The 23,651-nt window shown below is 38.5% G+C and overlaps 2 protein-coding genes across 9 annotated transcripts; both read right to left on the bottom strand.

Annotated features, from left to right (window-relative positions):
* On the bottom strand, positions 1 to 3,560 carry LOC104235132 (uncharacterized). The gene is made up of 5 exons (XM_009788812.2): positions 3,201 to 3,560; positions 2,013 to 2,209; positions 1,243 to 1,353; positions 667 to 718; positions 1 to 334 (listed from the first exon to the last, which is right to left on the bottom strand). Exons 1-5 carry the CDS (start codon positions 3,364 to 3,366, stop codon positions 195 to 197), a joined length of 666 nt encoding a protein of 221 aa, XP_009787114.1. The 5' UTR covers positions 3,367 to 3,560; the 3' UTR covers positions 1 to 194.
* Positions 3,561 to 4,783: 1,223 nt separating this feature from the next.
* On the bottom strand, positions 4,784 to 16,596 carry LOC104235133 (ATP-dependent DNA helicase Q-like 4A). Of its 8 annotated transcripts, none has more exons than XM_009788819.2 (26): positions 16,352 to 16,596; positions 15,887 to 15,946; positions 15,598 to 15,766; positions 15,006 to 15,054; positions 14,281 to 14,706; positions 13,718 to 13,888; positions 13,498 to 13,628; positions 12,992 to 13,367; positions 12,782 to 12,913; positions 11,148 to 11,234; positions 10,936 to 11,063; positions 10,731 to 10,851; positions 10,495 to 10,646; positions 10,272 to 10,407; positions 9,490 to 9,613; positions 9,345 to 9,415; positions 9,164 to 9,232; positions 8,921 to 9,049; positions 8,685 to 8,843; positions 8,490 to 8,570; positions 8,253 to 8,414; positions 8,061 to 8,116; positions 6,550 to 6,682; positions 6,359 to 6,453; positions 5,490 to 5,567; positions 4,784 to 5,413 (listed from the first exon to the last, which is right to left on the bottom strand). In XM_009788819.2, the coding sequence occupies exons 3-26, from the start codon at positions 15,744 to 15,746 to the stop codon at positions 5,098 to 5,100; spliced, it is 3,531 nt and encodes a 1,176-aa protein (XP_009787121.1). In that variant the 5' UTR covers positions 15,747 to 15,766; positions 15,887 to 15,946; positions 16,352 to 16,596; the 3' UTR covers positions 4,784 to 5,097. The 8 variants fall into 8 exon arrangements, with proteins under 8 accessions (XP_009787121.1, XP_009787117.1, XP_070023507.1 ...); XM_009788815.2 differs by having other exon boundaries at positions 15,598 to 15,771; XM_070167406.1 differs by having other exon boundaries at positions 15,598 to 15,771; positions 15,859 to 15,946.
* Positions 16,597 to 23,651: the final 7,055 nt, after the last annotated feature.

Genomic DNA, 23,651 nt, shown 5'->3' on the forward strand with positions numbered 1-23,651 from the left:
TCTAGGCTAAACACTTCATTGATTAGAGCGAGACTAATATGGCCTATTAGTGGGAGCTACCTTTGAAATAACCTCCCATACAATCAAATTTTCTGCAAATGAGTCATTTTCTTAGCAACAAAAGTCAAGATATATTCACAGCATGGACTCTTCATTAGGCTGGCATGGACTCTTCATTAGGCTGGCATGGACTTTCAATAGGGCTGTGCTGGTAGAATAGCCAACTGTCTCACACGACGACGAAGCACCCACCTCTGATATAGGCCAGCCAAGGAGAAAGTGGCCACCATGAAAATAGCACATAGGTCAAACAGTCTCCAGATTCCTAATCCTCCTACAAACAATTATTTTATCAGCCAGAATACCAATGGGTGCATAAACAAACAAGATGTGGAAGTCCAGAAGAGTAATTACAACAGTTTCTTTAAAGAAGACCTAAACAAATATCTTCTTCCATAAGATAGCTTTCTTCGATATAGTTTACTCTCTATTAGGTTGCATTCTGAAGATGAGCAAGATCATATGATAATGGATAAATGATATAAAAATCACCAGCGCTCTAGCAAGGATAATTATTTGTCAAATTGTCTCAATAATTGTGGTTGTAGATAACATAAAGCGTAATATACAATTTCATTCTCTAGTTGAGTATGACAAGTAGAATACCAGTAGGAATGAACTCAAATTGGCAGCTACAGTAGATCCAACTCAGCAACAACTGCAGTAACCACAACGAAATTACTTCACAGCCAATATTGAAACAAAAGGAGCTAAAGCATTAACAATCAAAAACCAGAAGTAGATAACAACGAACATTTACGACGTAACTGCTGGATGGAGCATGAAGCAATGTCCAAGATACACTTAATGGTCTTCGGGTTTTGCATAGTACAGTAGTAAGATTTCTGATATACACAATGTCTAGATTTGAAATAAGCAATGACAAGTACACAGAAAAGTTCTACCAAAATTCACCCAAGGTACTTCCGGAAAATCTATGCTTTACATTGAACAGAGCACGTCAAAAGAATATGAATTGTTTTATCTCATCATGTAAGGTTGTGGAGTAAATCATAATCATAAATGAACCGGAAGAAATGAGAGTGCATCGCAATTCAAATCTCCACATGTTTAGACTTCCAGCACAAACATGGATTGCATAGACCTTTTCCCCATGTAATGTCGGAACAAGAATCCAGAAAGTAATTGCAATATTTAAAATTAACTGTTTAAAAAACTTACTGCAAGAACGCGCATCAGGTAATAGTTTAACCGAATTTGATCAGGATTCATCAGTCCATCCATTACAGACCGGAGAATTCTTCTCGTTAAAAGTGGTATTGCTAGTACCTTCTGCACGAAAGAGAAAGAGATCCCATGAAACCAGACCTATGATAAACATTATTCTGAAGTTTTAAAATGAAACAACTAAACGATAGCACAGGAAGGTGCAATTTTAATGTTCTACTGATCCGAAATAAAATCAATTGGCTTATCTTCACTGATAAATTGTGGCAGTAAAGAACAAACTTGACTGACCCACTATGTTATATAGCACAGTTGGACCAGTCAAGGACTCAAAGAACCACAGAAGGAACAAAAAATTATCCTACTCTACTTTGAGAGCTTAGATATGAGGACAAATCCTAATTAGATGCAACTAGATAATGAAACTAATTTACATTTGACAGGGTAGAAAAGCACAAAATCAGATCTTGTGTCTTATTTGTAATTGTAAAAGCAAACTGTTTCAGTTCAAAATAGATATCGTCATGTAATCTGCACCACTTATTAGACATTTACAAAGCAATAAATATTTACCTGAAGATGCTAATAGAGTTTAATTATTATTTTTTCTTCTGAGAAAGATTTAAGTACAAGATGCTAATACAATTTCGCGAGAACCAAAAAGGAAAGAGACCCCAACCAAAAAGAAAAACTATGAAGTATACAACAGATATGCACAACTGAGAATTGCATTGCAGGTATGGAGCTCCAACATAGCAGCCTACCAGAAAAACCCCATAGGCACCACCAATGTAAAGGTGATTGTAGCACTCAATTTTCTTAAGGAGTTCAATGACATCCTCTTCCTGTTGAATAAGTAATGATGCCTCTGGTACCAACTTATTGATGGGGCGACAGCATATTGGGCACTTGCATCTCTGTAGCGTTGATCTGTAGCGCCAGAGCTGCAATATGCAACTTGCTGCAGAGCAGAGAGAAAGCAGGAATAAGGAAAACATCATTTACACAGAACTTATAAACTTTATATGTGCTACTCCTTCCATTTCAGACTACGTGGCAGTGTTTCCTCCTTAGCGCATTCCAAAAAGAATGGCAGCATCAAAATGTGGAAATAATTAACATAAACTTTCCATTTTACCCTTATTGACAAGCTTTTATAGCCAAACAAATGTTATGACATATTTAAGACCACATGTTTCAAAAATCTTATAGCCGCACAAATGTTGTTTCATACTCCACACCACTAGTTCCCAAAGTATTCACTTCTTCCTATATCAGACAAATTGAGACGAAGGGAGTAAACACACATACACATGCGCTCGTGCTGCACAGAACTTTGTGCTATTGATAGATTCTTCCTCTTACGTATTTTTGGTGGGCCGACGGTGGAGGAAGCAGAGGGAGGGAAAGGCAAAAGAATAATTTGCAATGTTTAGTTTTAAATCCAATGCAGTTATAATCAGAGAGTCCTTAGACTCTAAGCAACTAAAGAAAAACAAACAGAGGAACCTTACTTTATCCACACACAAAAAAAAAGGAAAAACTAACAGAGCTGAGTTGCTAATATATTGTTGGAATTATACAGTTTCCAATATAATCAAACAAAGTCATACGTGCTAGAAGAAAAACAAGATCTCCAATCAAAGCATGCTACTACGCACAATTATCTGTAATCTTCCTTTCTTGAGCCCATTAAGTTATTTAAGTTGCAAAACAAAAACTGCAACATTAGTTAGTTCAATCATTCTAGCCAAAACTCTCTCAAGTAGACCAATTTTAAGTTCGCATTTCCACCATAATTAATAAATGAGTGAACAAATTAGATTCATACGTTCTAAAACTTAAGTATACTTGTTGTATCACGTAAAATGCTTTGTCCGACGAAATCGTTTTCTAATACTTAAAAAAAAAATAGTAGCACTAGTAAAAAGTAAAAGAGAGTAGAAAGGTACCACAAAACCAGTGACCACAGTTTGTTTTGCAAGGAATGGAGAAATCTCCAAAGCAAATGGGACAACAGTCATCTTCTGGTGGCTTTTCACTTTCCCCTCTACTATTTAAAACCTCTTCCTCCTCCATCTTCTTACTTTGTGAGCTAGAAATGCTAGGGTTTCCCATTTTTTACAAAAATTGTTACAAGTTTCTCTCATATCCCCATTTAACTATAATAAAATAGGCATTAGCCCATAGAGTTTTTGCTCTTTCTCAAAACTTGCAAAATAAAAAACACCCAAAGAGAGCTTTTTTGTTGTTTCTTTTCACACTGTAAGAGAAACAGAGTGAGGTGTGAGATGATGATATAAGCTGTGAGTAATGAGAGAGTGAGCATAAGAAGAAGAAGAAGAAGAAGAAAAATTAAAGAACATGATACTTTACTTACATGGCACGTAATGCTGTTGACACGTTGCTGATTCATTTGAATTATGTGTACGAATTTGGGACCCACCCTTCTCGTACCTTTTTGTCCTATTCTCGTTTCTGAAATCGCGTATTTGGCCCTACACTCGTGCCACTGAAATATCTCTTTTCTGTACTGAAATTTATAGTAGGTAATATTTCTTTTGTCCAAAAAGAACGGTTTCGATTTGAAGATGTTTAAATCTAATTTCTTTTATATTATCTACATAAAAGTATTAGTCTATATCATAATGTTTGTAAAACATAAAGTTGTAATCAGGCAAAATATTGTTTGATTTCTCAAACAATAACAATAATAATTTTGCATCAGATTAAGATATGGCAATAATAGCAAAACATAGATAGATAATATTCCTAGTTCCTAGTTAACGATTAAACATTTTGATTCCAGTACTTTGGGATCTGCGAGTTTCGTCGTAACTTGATCGGAAGAATGTTTATGATTTTGAATTTAGAATGAATTAACAAAATGACACGTTAACCATAATTCCAATTACATAATTTTATTCACACTCCTTTAAAGATGTAATATTTTATATTACTTCCTAAAGTGAAGACACCACATGATCCTAAAGACGACCCAACGTCCCAACCTAGTTTCTAAATTTAAATTTTATTAAGTGGCAGAAATATTCACTTCTGACATCATTCCAGAAAGTAGTCAATTTTACCCTCAGAAAGTAAATAATAGCGATATGGCAGTTTCAACAGGTGTTTTCTTTACGAGCAATTCGCCCATGCAAAAAGTCCAACTAGCTGATTCTGGTTACAAGGTATTGCCAATTTGCCATCTTGATTCCAAACTGAATTATCATTTACTTCTCATGACCAACATTACAAAGATTGTGATTTCAAATCTTAAATAATAAATACATATTTTGTATAAGCCAAGCCAACTGCCCTAGCATATCGAGCCAATCATCTTATAGTTAATTTAAAATCATAACTGCTAAATGACTATATACCCACCTAATGAAAAATTACTAAGGAAAAGTCCGGACTAAATAACTTGGCCAAAAAATTATAGAGAACAAAATTGTATCAAACTTTAAGTAAGAGAGAAGTCCAAAGCCAATTAAAACGGAAAATAGATGGCAGGATTCTAAAATCCTTTCCCTCGCAAAATCTTTCCGTATGAACTTAAAATCCAACAAGTTCAGAAATACACTACTCCTTAGAGAAAGGAGAAATATTATATACACTTAGGATGGTATCACTTCAGAGCAAGATTAATTTAACATCTCATAATAACTGAAATTTCGACCTTGTTCCAGCAGCTTTGTCAACAAATAACTCAATATTTCACGAGAATGAATAGAAAACAGTGTAATAGTGATAAACTTTTCAGCCATGTAAATTATGATACTAACTACAAACCATATAATGAAACTCTTCCTCCATTCTGATCAACACTTGAATAGGGAGCATTCACTATGGCATCATACTCTCATCGAAATCGATGTCACCATCCATACATTCATCAAAATACCCGAGGTCCCTATAGTCGATAACCTCTGGATTTTTGTTCTGCTTCTTCAACACCCTTTTCTTAGAACGTCCAGTGCTTCCAGTGAAATCCTCTTCATCTTTGGAGTTCGCATTTTGTACATTGATGGAATTTCTCCTCTTCTTACCTGAATCTGTATTGTCATTGCCGCTGCTATTGGTCTTAGCTGACTTGTAGTGCTCGTTGATGGTAGCTTCAATGGTTTCTAGCACCCTATCCCCGTACTTGGTGATTTTTACCCTAAATTGCACCACCAAGCTCATTAAACATGTGGAACTATGGATGAAAACATTGTCCAACTTATTCTCAAACTTACTTGCCAATGCCATTGATGTCGAGTAGCTCATCCGTAGTTCTTGGTACTTTAATGCTAATCTGCTGCATGGTAGCATCTCTAGAAAATGAACAAAAAAGAAATCATTTTAGCAGCAGTTCTCCTGGCAATAAAGAAGAAAAGTACAAACTGGCAAATCAAAGAGCCTTATAAATCATGCACTTCTAACTTCTAAGCTGTACAAAGTGTCAAATCTGTTTCCCTTTGCATCGTCCAGAACAGAAGAATATTCAAGCGAAGCATTGTATTTATGAGAATGCCAGAGAAAAAGCCTACTTACTGAAAACCCTCATTATGTCGAACCTGAGTTCGAAAGTCCGAAGAAATTTATACTACACTAGAATGTTCAACTTTAAAAAGAAACAGAGTCCAGCATAACAAGTAAACAATTCAAATCTACTGTTTGATTACTCTCCTCTTTTAATAAGTTAGAATAAGTGATACAAAAATAGGTGACGTAGGTCGCTTGAATGCAAAGGGCTCTTGCAAAGAATACATATACACCAACTTTAAGAATACAGAACATCAATCAGATTTTATTCCATGGCACAATATGTCATTCAGTAGCAATCCTTTTGAATGGGTTCTGAAATTCTCGTGGGTTCTGAATTTCCCGTGAATCTTTGGTCCACGTTTCCCATATGGTTTAAGAGAACCAAATCGTGAGGCAGCAAAACATCAGGTCTGACTAGTATATCACATCTTTTAAAAGCCAGGAGAAACTTAAGAGTGCAACTTAAGTTCATTGCCACTGCCCAAGTGAAATACTAGCAACACAAAAATGCTTAATGATCTATTAGACAAAAAGGAAAAGAAAGGAAAAAGAAAACGAGATTAAATAAGGCACTTACCCAAATATATGGTAAGCCATGACACCGTCTCCAGCTTCTTTAACTAGAAGAGTACGAAGTCTCCGTAGAGCTGTATACAGTTTCGCTGAAAGGTTCTAAAATAAACAAAAAGAATAAGGTGTGGCAAGAAATTTATTGATGGGAAAAGCACACCTATAATGAGGTGAAAGTCATATGTAATCCGAAGGTACCGTATCAACAGGAGATTGAGGTACAGCAGAAGGGTCTGTCCTGGGAGGACTCTGCTTTCCAGATGTTAGTGAACCTTTTGCTGGAGTGGCTTCAAATTTACCCAGCTTAGATTGAGTCACAGATGAAGGGAGCCTGTAATTACATCAAATAGATCATACTCCTTCCATGTGTTGCATGTGACAATTTGAGCAGGAACAGATGGAGATATTTGTTTAGTTGCTTAAGATACGAGTAGTCATAGAAAACGGCACCATTAGAGACTGATTATTCTACTTTATGTTTAGATCATTTGATGCGAGTATATGACCTTTACAGAGTGAGTTATCTAATGATTTCTTCAGATTTATAATAGTATTAAAAATGTGATTATTGGTAACAAGTTTACCAAAAATTATGCAACTCCCGAAAAGGAAAATCAGACATGCGCATTCTACACGTGGTAGAAGATAGAAAGGGACAATTTTCCCACCATCTAGCTGTCATAATATACATACATTAACAGGACTTGTGATAGTCAACCACCAAAACACTATATTATCACAGACCAGGCAGATAAGCATGTATTTACTTGTAAAAAAACCAAGTCAGAAATGCGTAAGTTCGTCTTGATTATAACAAATTATGATAAACCGGAATGATTTCAATAACCAGAACCATGTTTATTTTAGCAATAGATAGATTATAGATATGTGGTTTGCACTAATCAAGAGAATGGAATGAATAGGATGGGTATTGATATGTAAAATATCCATTGGTTGGTCTTATTCTACACATCAGGAAAGCTCTTAGCCTCTCATGGTGGCGGGCTGCCAACACACAAAGTGGGATGTACTACATTTTAATCCCTTGGAATATATACTCTTCCCATCCCATCGAATATGACACCATTTAACTAGCATGGAGTTTAAGATATTAATATAACTTGTGGTTGAAAAGTTATTTCACAGGGAAACATCATATCAAAGTTCATAAGTCGAATTGTTAGATGAATTAGAATCCTGAACGTTGTGAAAGTTGTATAGAATAATATAAAAGGTGCCAAACACTCTGTGACATCCCAAGTTGAATTATATGTATTGGGATGGAGGGAAAAGATGGAAAAAGAAGATTCCTATTGGAAGTAATGCATGAACCACATCCCTAATTGGAGTTCTCAAAAAATACAAGATAAAGGTTGGAATACAGTAAAGATGTCGTTCCTGGCCACAGTTTGACCAAATTTGAAAGCCTGGGAGAAAGCCAACAAACTTTCAAGCTCAAAAACACATCTTTAATGATTCTGATAAGCCATGTTTCTGTTTACTCAATTAGTAGATGCAAAATCAACTTATATCAGACAAACATGAGTGCAGACACTTGCAGATGACAGACCATGCTAGTATCTCCAGATCAACTTTAAAACAGTAGTTACTTTAAAGTAATGGTAAGAAATGTGAAAAGAATTTGCACACATCCAGTAACAAGGAAACAGATAACAAGCTAAATGGAAGTAACGAGAATAGAAGTGAACCTTAATCTCATAGTCTGAGCACCAGAAAATAGATTGTAGGCTTTTGATTCATTCACCTGAATACAGAAAACATTTTCCGTTTCTTAGAAAAACCTCAAATGGTTGATATTAAAAAGATGAATATCGGAGATGAAGAAAGACAAATTTTTCACAGATGATATCTGAAAGGCTATTCTATCTTCAGTAAATTACCTTTAGGACCGATGATACAGATCCATATAGGTCACTCTTTTTAACATCCTCCACAAGAATATCTTCAGTAACAAGATGACGTAGCACGCGGGATGCTTCACCCTTGGCTAGATGTTTTCCAGCTCCATGCAGACGCAAGGACTCATGTCTGTGTTTCTTCACCTATGTTTTACATAAGCGTACCATATTAGTCAACCAGAAAAAATAAGCAATGAGAAATTAACAGCTAAGACATACATATTGACTCAAGGAGCCCCTGTAGACTTCCAAAACATGGGCTGATGAGAACTTCTGTCCTGTCATCTTCACCAATTCAACCTGACATGCACGCAAGATATCAATGTTTACTAAAACTAGCAACAGTCTAGTGTTTCAAGGAAATGAATGTCTTCCTATGAGATACAGAATTGAACAAACGAAGTTTTCCCTTACTAATTGCTTTGCAACTTCAGTGACATCTTTCTCAATACATTTCTGAATCTTGGAACAATTATCACATGTTTTTCTGCAGTTGGTAGATTCAAATTTCTCTCCGAAGTGAATAAGTTGAAGGAGACGACGACAATCAACATCATTCTCACAGTAACTGACCTGAAAATGTGTTGAACGACTTAAGCATACTGACATTACAAAGTAAAGATCTCAGACACTTAAGAACAATCACATGCCATTCTTAGAAGATTTTCCACGTTTGTCTCAAGGATCCTCCCTGAAGCTGCCACATTTGAGCGACCATATCCAGATCCAAAGGAATTTTGATCTACGGTGCCTTGACTTATCATATGCTTGACTCGTATCTGTTGAAAATTGAGAAAGAAAAAGAATATGTTTGATACCAAAAAAAAGTAGAGGAAATCAGCACTCATATACTTTGCTAAAGGAAACAAGAACATATTGGGACGGAGGCTCACATAATCACTGTAACTGTAGTACAAAACACAAGAGGAAGGAAGACCGTCTCTACCAGCACGACCACACTCCTATTGCACAGACATAACAGCAATGTCAATTTCATACTCTATTGAACTGAATTTAACACTAGTTATTCTGAGAAGCAAAAGAAAGAACTAAAATTAAAGCTTCAGCAACCACCTGATGGTACCCTTCAATAGATTTTGGCAAAGAATGATGAATGACAAAACGAACATCTGGCTTGTTGATACCTGAGGCGATCATGTTAATGCTGATTAGTTAACAGCAAATCAGCTTTAAAAAGCCACATAAGTCTCAATCGTACCCATTCCAAATGCAACAGTTGCACATATAATATTGATCTCATCTTTGCTCCACTGCTTCTGGATGTTAGCTCGCTGAGCACCCTCCATGCTGCCATGATAAAATGCTGCTTTATGTCCGTATTCCTGCGAATTGAACATTCCCATTAGACAATAATAAACTCCAAAGAAGAATTATCCGGACTGGACAAGAAAAGAAAAGGTAAAAAAGGATCTTTGTTTCAGTCATCATCTATCTAGCTATTGGAAGAAAATAAAGGTGTTTTTCTACCTAATTCAATCAAACAGCCACAAGCTCCTTGAACATAACTCTGTTTCATAAGGAATAAAGGTTGCTAAGTATTTGACAAAGCACTTTCTGTTTATTTAGAAATGAAATATATACTTTTAAAATATGAATTACTTCAGACAGCCCTAACTTATTGCTAGATTAAATCTAAAGTACCTGAACATCAGAGTCACAGTGACAGATTTCTAAATTTAAAACTATCTTTTATAAAACTAATGCAAGATAAAACAAAACATTCTTCAATAGTAGCTGCAAATCAATGATTTACCATTTTGAAAGAAGATTTAAGGAAGAAGAGAGTGATATCTAGATACTAACAAGCAACCACTCAAACAAGTTCACAATTATTCCTACATCACATGAGAAATGAATACAAACATCATCTTGCATCATGCTCTGTATCAAGTTTTAAGAAAGTTCTCGCTGGGAAACCAACGATATAAATTGCAAGAAAAAAATAGAAAGAAACAGACTGGCTTAATAAAGGTGATAAACCTGCAGCTTTTCTGCTACTCTCTCACAATCCATTCTAGAAAGACAATAAATTATCCCGCATTGATCAAAATGAAATTTCTTTATAAAGTTGTCAATGTCTTCCAAGCACTTCTTTGTCTTTGGGATAACGGAATATCTGCAACATCGATAAATCATCACAATCATGTTTCTGTAAGGCCAAGAGTGGCAAAGTACCACTAGACTTTCAGAATTATTTACTCACCTTAAATTTGGACGATTAAAGCTTTGTCGGAAAATAATGCAGTTGGCAAGACCAAGAGCCTGAACAACATCTTCCTTGACACTCATTGTGGCAGTAGCAGTCAAGGCCAGAACAGGCACAGTTGGGAACTTTTGCTTCAGGATACCTAGACCCTGGATGACAACTGAAAAGTTTAGCATCCGTCAAAAGTACCCCAACAAAATATGAGGGCAAGAAAAAGTTTGCAAAGACATTACCTGATAATCAGGCCTGAAATCATGTCCCCATTGGCTCACACAATGTGCTTCATCAATAACAATTCTAGCAAGTGATTCACGAGTATGTAGACTTTCCAAGTGTCTCAACAGAACATCACTTCTGCACTACCATATCAGTAATATTTGAGTATTTTAAAATATAATTTGGTTTCAAATGTTACCAAATGAAATTACAAGCACGCACTTGGCAACTTTCTCCGGGGTAACATATAAAAATTTGTACTTGCAAACATCTGAATTGAGCTCTCTTAGTATCTCCTGTTGCTCAGTCCACTCCATATTGGAACTAAGATAAGCAGCAGGTATATTAACCTGTAATGTAAACATACCATGAAAACCAGCATTAGGTAGAGTTCTTAGAAGCAGATAAGTTATTATGGTCTCAACCAGCATTACCTGCAGCAGATGCATTATCTGATCTTGGATGAGCGAAACAAGAGGTGAAATGACCAGAGTAATCCCAGGACAAATGAGAGCAGGAAGCTGCAGGAAGTTGGACCTGAATGTGAGATCCCAGCAACCAAAAGTTCCAAGTACCAAACCCGGTAAACAATAAGTGTAATCTCCAAATGACGAAACAAATTATATGTCTATGGAATAGGCTAGTATAATAGAAAAAAAGGTGCAACTGCAAACTGGAACTCTCGAAAATATATTTATCTTTTTAAGCGTACAATAGACCCTTGTGGTCCGGCCCTTCCCTAAACCCCGTGCATAGCAGGAGCTTAGTGCACCGCGCTGCCCTTTATTAAAATAGCAGCAATAACAAAGTCCAAATATGGGTACTAATTACCAAGGGAAGAGAAAGAAGAATGTTGATATCAAGAATGGAGCCACAAGGACAATAAAAATTTATATTAGTATAGCTCATTCCATAATCATGGCATAGTTTTTCTTAATGATGCATTTATCAGCAATAACAATTGATGAATAACGATTAACTTTACTCGAGCCTTTTTAGATAAATAAGACAAGCTCAAGCCAGAGCTTGGCTAGAATATTTTCACAAACATGTATTTATTTTTTTGCAATTTGCATAAATGCCTTGCAGCATATTATGGGGAGTATCTCTTTCAAGTTTCAAAAGGGAACTTCCTAATTAAACTCCCCGCAGCATGACCCCATGGCTTCACCCTGTTTATCTCCTCATAGGCAAGTAATCACCTACCGCTGTTGTTGATGGCTTCCACTAGACATTCATTAGCCTCATTGTGGCTATCTACTTCTCCTCTAGCAGTCACCATGGTTTCAGGCAAATTGCCACAGGTGGAAGCATACATCCTTGTCAAGCTTCAACGATTCTCCTCCTAGCCCTCCTCTCTTACTTTTTTGCAGGGGTAATTCCATTAAAGAGATTGAAAAAATATGTTTCTCCATAATTACATGAGTTCTTTTTCAGCTGTGAACTACACATATATATGTGTTAGAATTTGTAAATTTTCTGATAGCTCTTTTCTTTTTCTTGGGAAATAGGAGTTGATTTTATTGGGACGTGGTTTTACAAGAAAGAGGTAGGTTACAAACTTGGAAGAATCAATGACTCCAGGCAGTGCAGAACTTTTACCAGACGACTTTGAACAAAGAAATTCAAAAAAGCAAGTTCCAGAACAAGCTGAGTTAAACTTTCAAAACCGGGTGAATGTTAAGTGTTAACAGCTGTAGATATATTTATGTCGGCACTTATAGAGCTGCCGGAGTTACAATATATGTAGGAATATGGAATGAGCACCTCCTCCATAGAAGACATACTTCTATCATTTGCAATTACGAACCGAAGAAAATTGAACAAAATTTAATGCTATGAGATGTGACAACCTTTGTGGCTATTCCCAGCAAGGCAACAATTAAGCAGTAAAATTAATCAATAAAGGATTTCTGTAAAATCTGTTGGCCTCTCAGCAAAATAAGCACAGATACAACCAGGTCTCCCTGTGAAACTGCAATTTTACCAGATAATAGCATCTTGAACAGATTACATTTGATGCACATTATAATCACCACTGGGAAGGCCAGAAAATCAAATGTTTTACCTGATATGTCAGACTCTTGCCTCCTCCTGTGGGCATTAAAACAAATACATCATATCCACTCATTGTTGCATTTATCACCTCTCTTTGATTAGGACGAAAAGAGGGATTGCCAAATACTTTTTTGTTATCGGCCTGTCAGTGGAAAATATGTCCAAACGTCAAAAATTGTACAGAAACATCTCATTCGTGTAGTCACATGTAAATACACACCTCAAGCTTCTTTGTCCAGGGGAAATCTCGGCTACTCCACTTCTTGTCATTTGAACCTTCAGTATACTTAACGTCAAGATACTTTGGGATGTAGGGTTCTCTCTCCACTGGAGCTGTTGAAAGACCATATCCACCAGTCACATCAAACGAAAGTGATGAGGAATTCCAGTTGCCAAAGCCACCGGACTCATTATATCCATGAAACTGTGTGTCAAGTCTTATAGGATCAATCCTGGAAGGCACTGCACGAGGTGTTTCATACTGAAAGGCGGAAGTCTGTGTGGAAGCAGAAAACTGTGACATCCTTCTTTCCTCGTTGCCTGATGCAGTTTGAAGAAACTTTTCAAGGTGCTGAATTTGCAGCTTCAGCTGTGACCTGAGTATGCAAATGCAACCAATTATTAGCTTCAATATTGTCTAAAACCTGTCGAGGAAGAATGAATGTGCAGCACAGACAAGGCAAAGATGAGAAAATAAAAATAGAAAGGAACAATTGGAGAACACACCGTTCTTGGCGAAGCATTTCAACCTGCTCTAAACTCAGTTCTGAAACATTGTCAAGAAGATCATTTGAAATGTTAATTAGCCTATCCTTCATTTCTTGTAAATGATCCAATGCTTCTGGACAAAGCCCTAGCTGTATTAATGGCAGGAATCAGCATAAGAATTAAGAAAACATCAGTTACTTCGAGATGCACATAATTGAGGCATGAAAAATTACCACACCTTCAACCCATGATTGCAGTTTAAGGACAATTCCGGTGGCAAATTTGTCTCCCCAGATCCAGCCAAACATTTGGAATCTGTAACTGGAGTAATTGGCGGACATCTTGAGACAGAAGGCTGCGGCGTGCAATTGGTCTGATAGTGTTCTACTATTTGGTCGATATCTATATTCTGATAAAGGAATGTAGCAGAACTTTGTAACTGTCTAAATCCCAGGTAAAGACAAATTATAGCGGGAAGATAGTCAAAGTGACAAATATAGTAACTGATTAACAGGCACATTTCATCCTTTACTAGAAACAACTAAACAAGAGACAGTAGCAATTAGTGCAGGATATCTAATTCTGTTTTCTACTTTTGTTTTTTTCTTTCTTTTTGGAATTAACTTTAAAGAAGCTAAGTAATCACTGGTTTTGATCTTTTTTTATGAAAAATCTCAGCATATTCAAATTGGATCAGATTTGCAATTTCTCGTTTCAAAGGTCAACAACCAATAATCTGATATATTCTACGGAAAGATGGAAGTTCTTTGTGTTAAATGCTTAAGCCACACAAAGAAATACCTGAAGAATGTCATCTTCTTCAGTTCCATCAGCATATGTGCTATCAGACTCCCTTGTCTTGCTTACACCAATTGCATGATTGCTGGATATTCCCACTATTCCTCGAGAATGAGAATTATTACCCACTGAAGTGTCTGCGCCATTCTGCCTGTTCACAACATTCCCAGTTTCTGCCACACCACTTGAATGTGATGGAAAACGATTTCCTGCATACCTTGTTGTGTCACTATATTCGCTATTTTCATCAACACCTTGATGCAGTGGCGTGCATCTAGCAGAAGCATAGTTGACATCAGATGCGCGTGGAACATGTGTGTTATGAGAGTGCTGTGAAAAGGTCTTGTTTTCTTTAGTTAATGGTAGGGTTTTCCCTGGTCTTGTATAACTCTTGGAAGACAACTTAAGGCTGTTTAGAAGCTTCCAAGCCTGCCAAGAATTTGGAATCCAAATATGAAAAAAGAAGCTTTTAGCTTACCAAACAAAGACACAGGACTCGAACACAAACAAATATGTCCTTCAGCATTTTGTGCAAGGATCTCGTGGAAATGTGCTCATAAAGCTAATGCCTACATATATCCATTCTACAATTTTATAAAACGTGATATTTTAAATCAAATAAAAAGCAAAACTAATACTCATTTGATCTGAATTAGTAATAGATGTATTGAGCGCTATCATGAATGAAATGACTGCAGGATCAACATATCCTGCCGACCCAAATGTACCTTTTCAGTTTCCAATTTTGTTACACTTCTAACTTGACAAGCCATCGACCTGTAAAAATGACAGCAAGCAATTGAATAAGAACTCAAACATCCTTTAACTAATAATGAACCGTAAAGAGCATGAATGCAATTAGCATTCATATAGTATAAGGAAATAAAAAGAGAAAATTCCCGAGGAATTAGCTAAGTGATAACATGATGATGGCTCTGAGTATGTTAACTAGTATGGGCCAATGCATGACATCTTGCGTCTGTTACTCTCCATAGTTACTTATCTTGAGATGGACAATTTTATATGTGCACTGGCATTGAATACATCCAGCATAATAGCCATTACTTGTTCTAAAAATTTTGCATGTATAGTGATGGTGGAATACACAAGAATTTAGAAATGGTGAAGTATGACTATAGTAGCACAGTTAAAAATTCAATCAGACAACCCAACACTCAATATCTTTGTATGCATTAATCATGTACAATTCCATCAAAAAAAAATTAATCATGTACAAAAGCTATCTTCTTTGAAACATTTAAGTAGAAAAACTATGCACTCTTAAGAGAAAACAAATCAGGTAATGATAGAGTAACACACCTGGCATTCATTTGTTCTCTGACACAAGGTTTTTGCGTCGGCAGAGAGAAAAGGAAATTTGAAGTCAAGAACTTATCTTGGCATGAAAAATTCTCGTGTGCAGTAGCATGCTGCGTCCAGTTGACTTTTGGAAGCTTATCTTTAGACATGGAACCTCCAGCTGAATTGACTGTCCTGCAATTGAACCTCCAATTTTAAAAAGTGAAAAGGGACAACTCCAGCAAACAAAATTTCAAAAAAAAGGAAATAAATAGAAAATACATTATCCAATTGAACTAATAAAACTAGCCTCATTTGTTGTGGCTTTGGGCATGAATTAACATAATGTACTTCCCTTATGGCTAGCTCACTGAAAACCAAAACCACATACGAAAACCTGTAAATGACACCAAAATTGTCCAGAAGAGGAGCATGAAAACTGAGTCTATAACCAACTGATGCAGGAAAACAATATAAGTATACATAAATTTAGCACGTGCAGGCACGCATACACATGTATATAACCAAATGAGATAAGCTCTTCAAAAATCAAAAAAAAATATGATAGGAAAAATTATGTGACACAGAAAATGTTAATGGATGATAATTAACATAAGGCTTGTTCGTACTAAAACTCAGCTAATCAGTAAAAACATTCGGAAGATGTGAAAGCACAGAAATTAGCAATTACTAAAACGGAGATCTCGAATTAAAGACTGAAAAAAAATATCGCTTTGAAAATATAGGGTTACGGAATGTGAGGAATCGAACTAACCATTAAAGATCACAGTCAACGTCGCCGATGCAGCCGTCCCCGTCGGAAGGAGTTGGCCGGTAAGTCACGATAAGGGAGGCGAAGGTGGGGGTGGGGAGAGAAATGAAGGACAATACTGGGTGAAACCGTGAAAAGCTTCAAATTTCGAGACGCGGGATTTTGGCGGGATTGTTTCACAAAACGAGTTAGGGCTTGGCCCTATTTTGGCGATATTCGGTTTGGACCAAACATACAAGTCGGGTCACTTGGGTTGGTTGGTTCAAAAGTGATGTCCCCATGGGTGGTTTGGTTCTCCCAATAGAATGTCGAATCTCATATTTGGTTGAATTTTTATTTTTCGTGTAAGCAATATATGATTTTTACTTATATATATTATCACAGTATAAACTTATTTACCCTATATAAAGAAGTTATTACCTAATTACATTAGCATATACAATTTATCATTTACATACAAAATATGTTAGATTTTTTTTTTTTCCTTAATTTCTACTCAGATTTAACCCCATTTCAATCTCTTTAAGTTTCAGCTTTGTAATTCAATTTCAGATTAATAAGATTACTGGTTTTATAATTTCGAAACTTTGCGCATAAAGAATCTCAAACTTGATAAATGGAGTCATTTGCTTGGCCCAGAATTCCGAAACAACCATGCTTTCAATCTTAATTTTAATGCTTGATATATATTATAGCATCCAGCAAGAAAACTTCATCAATTGAGTGCACTTGTGTATACGGTCGAAATCGGGTTCGTCTATTGTATGACCAGTTGAGACTGAAACGTGATAGGTCAAAGCTCGAGTACGAGTTATATCGAATCAAGGCGCGAAGTTAAATCGTTGAGCTCATGACTCCGGGACCGAACAAGATCGAGAGAACTTTGTCGAACCAAATAATGGAAGGCCGAAATATTTGCGTTCGGTTGGAGATCGGAAATCTCGGCATGTATCAAGGAGAGGCCAATTAATTAATAAATCATGAGATCCTTTACCTTTTATAGAATTGTATCAAGAATATGCCCCCCCCCCCCCAAAACTATAAAAGGGAGATTTGATCATTTGTAAAGGACATTGTAATACACACCAAAAAGCAATCACTGTTATTTCTAGTTCTTATCATCTTGTTATTATGTTCTAACATCGATTGAGGCATTTCTTGGTTTGAGGGTGATCAAACTCCAAGGCTAAGGCTGTCTAATTTGTGTGGTTTGCGTTTATTTTCTTATCATTAATTTCAATATTACTTTGTTTTCTTAATTTGTATCAAGTTATATCACGTGTCCTTAAAATCGCGTATAAATTCAATTATTATCCAATTTTGAGGATAAACAGTTTGGCGCCCACAATGGGGCTAAGGATAATAATGGTTACCTAGTACAAACTTTCATAACACATTCTATTTTACACTTGTTCTTTGGAGTATCTTTGATTCCAGGACCAAAATGTCGAACTCTCAGTCGGCACCCTTACACGTTGACAATAATTTCGGCCACCATGACGAAAATGATAACATAGCACCGGTAAAAACATGCCCCCGATCGATCTCGATGGAGTCCTGGCTGTAAATCCAATCGATGTTAACTCACATGTAGCCATCAACGCGAATTTGGCCGTTGATCCCGAGGGCAGCGTCCGTAGGGATGTTCGATCAGCCGCTCAAAGCACACATGGCGACAAATATGGCGGAATCAACCTGTGGGTGATCTTCGAAATGTTGCAAGCTCAACATGCGGCGATAGCCCAGCTCCAGAACCAGAGTCGTCCACCGAGTAGGATTGAGCCCGAGTTGTCCCAGGAAGTTGTCCATAGAGTTGAATCGGTCTCAAGGGAATCGAACGAGAAAGAATGGGGGACCAATCCTGTAATCATGAAGATGCTCGAGGAACTAACAAGACGAATTGAGTCGGGGGGAGGGGGGGAAGATAGAGGAAAATGACAAGAATGTGGAAACTTACAACTCCATGGTCAATCAAACCCTGGGAGCACCGCCAATATTGAAGGGCCTGGATTCCAAAAAGTTTGTGCAAAAAACTTTTCTCCCGAGCGCAGCTCCTAAGCCGGTCTCCAAGAAGTTCTGCATGCCCAAGATTCCTAAATAAAATGAGACGACCGATTCGAACGAGCATGTCACCTCTTACACATGTGCCATCAAAGGGAGTGATCTAGAGGATGACGAGATCGAATATGTCTTACTAAAAAAATTCAGAGAGATCCTGTCAAAGGGAGCTATGATATGGTATCACAATTTACCCCCTAATTCTATTGACTCATTTGCTATGCTTGCAGATTCTTTCATAAAGGCACACGCCGGGGCTATCAAGGTTGAGACTAGAAAGTAAGACCTTTTCAAGGTAAGGCAGAAAGACAATGAAATGCTCAGAGAATTCGCATCTCGATTCCAAATGGAACGGATGGACCTACCACCGGTCGCTGATGATTTCGTTCAAGCCTTTACCCAAGGACTCAATATTCAAAGCTTGGTGGCTTCACAGCAGTTAAAGCAGAATCTGATAGAGTGCCCGAATGTTACTTGGGCCGATGTGCATAATCGGTACCAATCAAAGATTAGGGTCAAAGACGATCAACTTGGGGCTCCTTCTGGGTCCGTTTATCATGTCAGACCCGTCGATAGAATCAAGAGAGATATTGACCGAGAACTAAGGTTGAACAGAGATCGGTACCAGCATATAATGGAGATCGTAGAAACAGCGGATCTGGGCGAAGTTCTGTTCGTACGAAAATGTGACAAATGCCAAAGATATGCTCTGGTGATTCACCAACCCGGGGAATTGCTGCATTCGGTCTTGTCACCATGGCCATTCATGAAGTGGGGAATAGACATCGTTGTCCCTCTTCCATGGGCACCGGTTAAGGCTCAATTTATTGTATTTATGACTGACTATTTTTCTAAGTGGGTTGAAGCACATGCGTACGAGAAGGTCGGGGATAAAGAAGTCATCGACTTCATTTGGAACCACATCATATGTCGGTTCGAGATGCCATCCGAAATTATATGTGACAACGGGAAATAATTTATCAGCGGTAAAGTGACCAAGTTTCTCGAAGAACATAAGATCAAAAGAATCTTATCGGCACCTTATCACCCTAGTGGGAAGGGACAAGCCGAATAGACCAACAAAACCATAATCCAAAACCTTAAGAAAAGGTTAACCGACACCAAAGGAAAATGGAAGGAGATTCTGCCCGAAGTCGTTTGGGCATATCGCACGACCTAGAAGTCCAGTACCAGGGCAACTCCATTCTCATTGGTTTATGGCACCGAAGCTCTAATACTAGTCGAAGTCGGGGAGCCAAGTATCAAATTTTGATATGCAACAAAGGAATCAAATGACGAGGCCATGAATACGAGCCTGGAGCTATTGTATGAAAGGCGTGAAGTCGCCCTTGTTCGATTGGCTGCCCAAAAGTAACGGATCGAGAGGTATTACAATCGAAGGGCCAACCTTCGATACTTCAATATTGGGGACTCAGTATTAAGGAAGGTCACACTAAACACCAGGAATCCCAATGAGGGAAGTTGGGTCCGAACTGGGAAGGACCGTATCAAATTCTCGAGGTCACCGGGAAAGGATCCTATAAACTCGGAACGATAAATGGATACCAAGCAATTGGAATGTAACTCACCTAAAATGATATTACTTCTAAGGTACAACCTCATTCAATTTCTTTTATTTTGGACTAACACTTGTAGGTGATCGACAAGAAGTAGCACAAAGTTTCTAGGTCTAAAAGCACGGCTTGGACTTTTTGTCCCTATAACCGATTTAATCCCAAATGGGATTTTTTGTAAGGTTTTTAATGAGGCAACAACAGATCGTGCTAACTTAGAATCAAGGACCGATCACGAATCGGTTCCAAATCTAGCATTAACAGTATCCGAGGCTCCTCTACAATCAACTTCGAATACTAGGGGGGCATTACCCTCGGATATCGACTTTAGCAAGGAAAGAAGTTTCGTAGCTGAAGGGTATCGATCGGTAGGATTTATTGTAAGGGCCAAACGGTCAAACGAAGCGTTCCCACATAGGTTGCTCGAACCCTGACACAAAATATGTATACATATGTTACTATTATACACAAGAATAAAGAGAAATCTCTTCTTTGCAATCACCTTATGTTTTAAAATTTTTTCATTACATCCCTTAAAGAATTTCCTACTTTCGATCTCCTAAAGGTAACGAGCTCAAGGGTCGTGCTTATACCTGGAGTTCGAATGATCGCTCCCTAACTCGGGGACTGCTGCCCGAAAACAAACTCGGGTGGCCCAATCCACCAGACCCCGGGGGCATAAGACCTATTAGCTAACCCCTGGATTTTAAAGGCCACAACCACCCTCGCTCGGGGACAGTTATCTTGGGCAAGCCTGGATAACTCGGGAAAGCAAGTCCAATAGGCGGCTCCCGAACTAAAAGGCTACAGCCATATTAACACGGCTCGGAGACGTCTGAGACCCGTAACAAAAACTAGACCTTCAAAAAAGAAAATATTTCATAACCAGTTCTAAGGCTACCTTCAGCAAGCTATAAACCTAAACTATTCTGGGAAAAGACATCAGTAATCCCTACAATGCCTTAACACAAAGTAACATCAAAGGCAAGGTTTGTTCGAACCTTCGAACATAACCTACTTATTTCATGCTAAGGCATTTCGACCTTTTTGTGAACGCAAATGATAAAACAAATGAAAAATTCGAAAGTTGAAAGGGAAAGAAAGCCTTGTATATAAATTCTTTTTACAAGGGCCTAATGGCCTCGATACAGAAATTTACAATAGCCAAAACGACAAAGACAAAATGACTAAAAAGATCCTAAGTAGCCTAATTTTCACCAGAAGCCACATCGTCGCCTTCGGGGCCTTCGCCACCTTAGGTCCCATCCGAATCTTCAGATGCCTCAGAATCCTCCTCCTCGAGATAAACCAGCTGCATGGCCTTGGACTCGGACACCTTGGCCTTTTCGATCTCAGTAGGTCGAAGCCCTGAGCTTGAACTCTTTCAAAGTCCTCCCTTCGGGATTGGGACCTCATATGTTCCACCAAGTTTCTCGCTTGGACCTAAGCCGCCTCAACATCGGCCTTATACTGGGCCGCCTTCTCATCAGCTTCGGCCTTGACCACAATAATCTCTGACCTTGCCGCCTCAAGTTCCTTGGCCAAATTTTCTTGGCTAGAAATCGCCGAGCTCAGCTGAGATCGGATCTCTTCGACTGTTGTGGACTGGGTCGAGGTCTTTTCCTCTGTAGCTCGGAGCTGGGCCTTGACCGATGCTAGTTGTGCTTGGACAACCTCCTTTTCCGAGGCTAAAAGGTCCATATTTTTCTTTTACTCCTCGGCCTTAGCTTTTATCGTGTCTACCTGCGCCTGGAGCTACCCGATCTATTCAAGCCTCTTTTGGACATGCAAGTTTGGGTCGTTAGCCACTGTGTCCAAATTGTCGTCACTATCTTCAAGTACTCAATTTACCTGCTCGACCCACTCGGCATGCTCCTTCCGACCGCTTCTAACTCGGCCTGAAGTTTCTCACTGAGAAGCTTATATGTGTCCCTCTTCTCAGTAAGCTCTCAAACCTCAACCTCGTGTTAAGTAAACTCTCCCGATATCGGAGAAAAGTTTATGGTGAAGTACCGAGACCTACAAGCATAAATAAAGGTGTTACGATTATTTGCAACTTCAAATTCAAATACATAATAAAGAGATACTCGAAGTTACCTGATTCAATGCATGTTGAGCTTCATTGCATAGGCAGGGCGCTTCTACCTCGTCCATCTTGGCTTGGTCCTCTTCGATCACCAAGCATCAAAGATAGCTAGCAACCTTCTACGATAGAGAAAACTATTGACTGCTTTCGGTCAGGATCAACACTCGGGGCCGGGAACCGATCCACCAACCTTGGGCTCAAAGAAGACCTGTTGGCTCCCAATGATGGTACATTCTTTGGTATCGGTAAGTCACCAAAACTAGTGACATCCTCCGAAGCGGTAGATTCTAACTCATCTAAGAAGTTGTTAAGGTCTGCTGCCCCATGAGGCCACTCGTGAGAACGACCTTCTAGCATATCGACATCATTGATCATGAAATCGGAACATAGGGTACCCGTTGAGGTCAATCGCCCCAAGCACATCTTTCAAGGAACTTTTCTTTACTCGAGAAGTATCAGCACCGGTTTCCCTCTCGACCCCCTAGCTTTGGGCAAAGCAGCCTCATCCATTTTTGGTTTAGAGATCCCGGTCAATGTCTTTTCGCCAGCCTCCCCGTCTTGAGGCAATACAGTATGGAGTCGCACCCGAGCTACTAGCTCGGAATGTTCTTCTTCTTCTTCGAACACATCCCTCAACCGGCGAATTAAGTCCAATGGGAGGGCGCTGATACTTTCCTTAGGTTTGCGCGCCTTCCTCTTTTTCGATTTCTGCTTCTCTGAGTTTGGGGAACTAAGAGCCCCTTTCCTTTCATTCTTTTTATCCTGCTTCGGAGCAGTGGTTGGGTGAGGACATCTTTATCACCGAATGGGGGCCTCACTTCAATATCTTTCCCAAGTCCTACAACGGAAAATAGATGAGTAAGCTCGGAAAGAAACCCAAGTGATGTCAGTTCTAGGAAAGAATCGTACTGTTAGAACGGGCCTCCCACCGCCCCTTTGAAAGTTCGCGCCATGCACGCTCGGAGTAGGGACTCCGTGATACAATGCCCTCGACCCATTACTTGAGTTGAGTAACTGCATACGGCATCCGAGTGACAGGTGCACCACGAAACATCGATTAGGTAAGAGGAAAGGGAAAAGCAATAAGCAAAGTCTTAAAAGTGAAGTTATACTTACGTTTCATGTTCCACTTCTCGGGAAATGACATTTCCTTGGCCGGGATTAGATCCTAAGTCTTTACTCGAACGAACCAGCCAAACTAGTCTCGCTCTCGGTCTTTATCTATGCTCGAGAATGAGGCCTTAATAACCCGATGGGAAAGCTTTATCAATCCCCCTCGGTAGAGTTGGGGACTATACAAACGCATAAGATGGTCGATGGAGAAGGGGCACTTGTCGAACTTGCTCACAAAGAAACGAAAAAGAATAACAATCCTCCAAAATGAAGGATGAATTTTCCCGAGAGTCACTTCATACCTTTTGCAAAAGGCTATGATAACTGGGTCTAGAGGGCCCAACGTAAAGGGATAAGTGTAAACACTTTAAAAACCTCCACGTGGGTAGTGATTGATTCCTCTAACGTAGGCACCACCATGTGTTTACTGGCCCAATTACAATCTTCCTTGACTTTGTGAAGGAGACCGTTA

The sequence above is a fragment of the Nicotiana sylvestris genome, chromosome 1 (assembly GCF_000393655.2).
Source record: "Nicotiana sylvestris chromosome 1, ASM39365v2, whole genome shotgun sequence".
Classification (NCBI taxonomy): domain Eukaryota; kingdom Viridiplantae; phylum Streptophyta; class Magnoliopsida; order Solanales; family Solanaceae; genus Nicotiana; species Nicotiana sylvestris.

Coding starts and splice junctions, on each gene's coding strand:
- LOC104235133 (XM_009788815.2), bottom strand. Junction 11,235..12,781: donor GCAAGAGTCTGACATATCAG/GTAAAACATTTG, acceptor AACTTCCTGCAG/CTTCCTGCTCTCATTTGTCC. Junction 10,852..10,935: donor ACCCCGGAGAAAGTTGCCAA/GTGCGTGCTTGT, acceptor ATGGTAGTGCAG/AAGTGATGTTCTGTTGAGAC.
- LOC104235132 (XM_009788812.2), bottom strand. CDS start 3,366: ATGGGAAACCCTAGCATTTCTAGCTCACAAAGTAAGAAGATGGAGGAG. Junction 2,210..3,200: donor CTGTGGTCACTGGTTTTGTG/GTACCTTTCTAC, acceptor TCTGCTCTGCAG/CAAGTTGCATATTGCAGCTC. Junction 1,354..2,012: donor GTGCCTATGGGGTTTTTCTG/GTAGGCTGCTAT, acceptor TCTTTCGTGCAG/AAGGTACTAGCAATACCACT.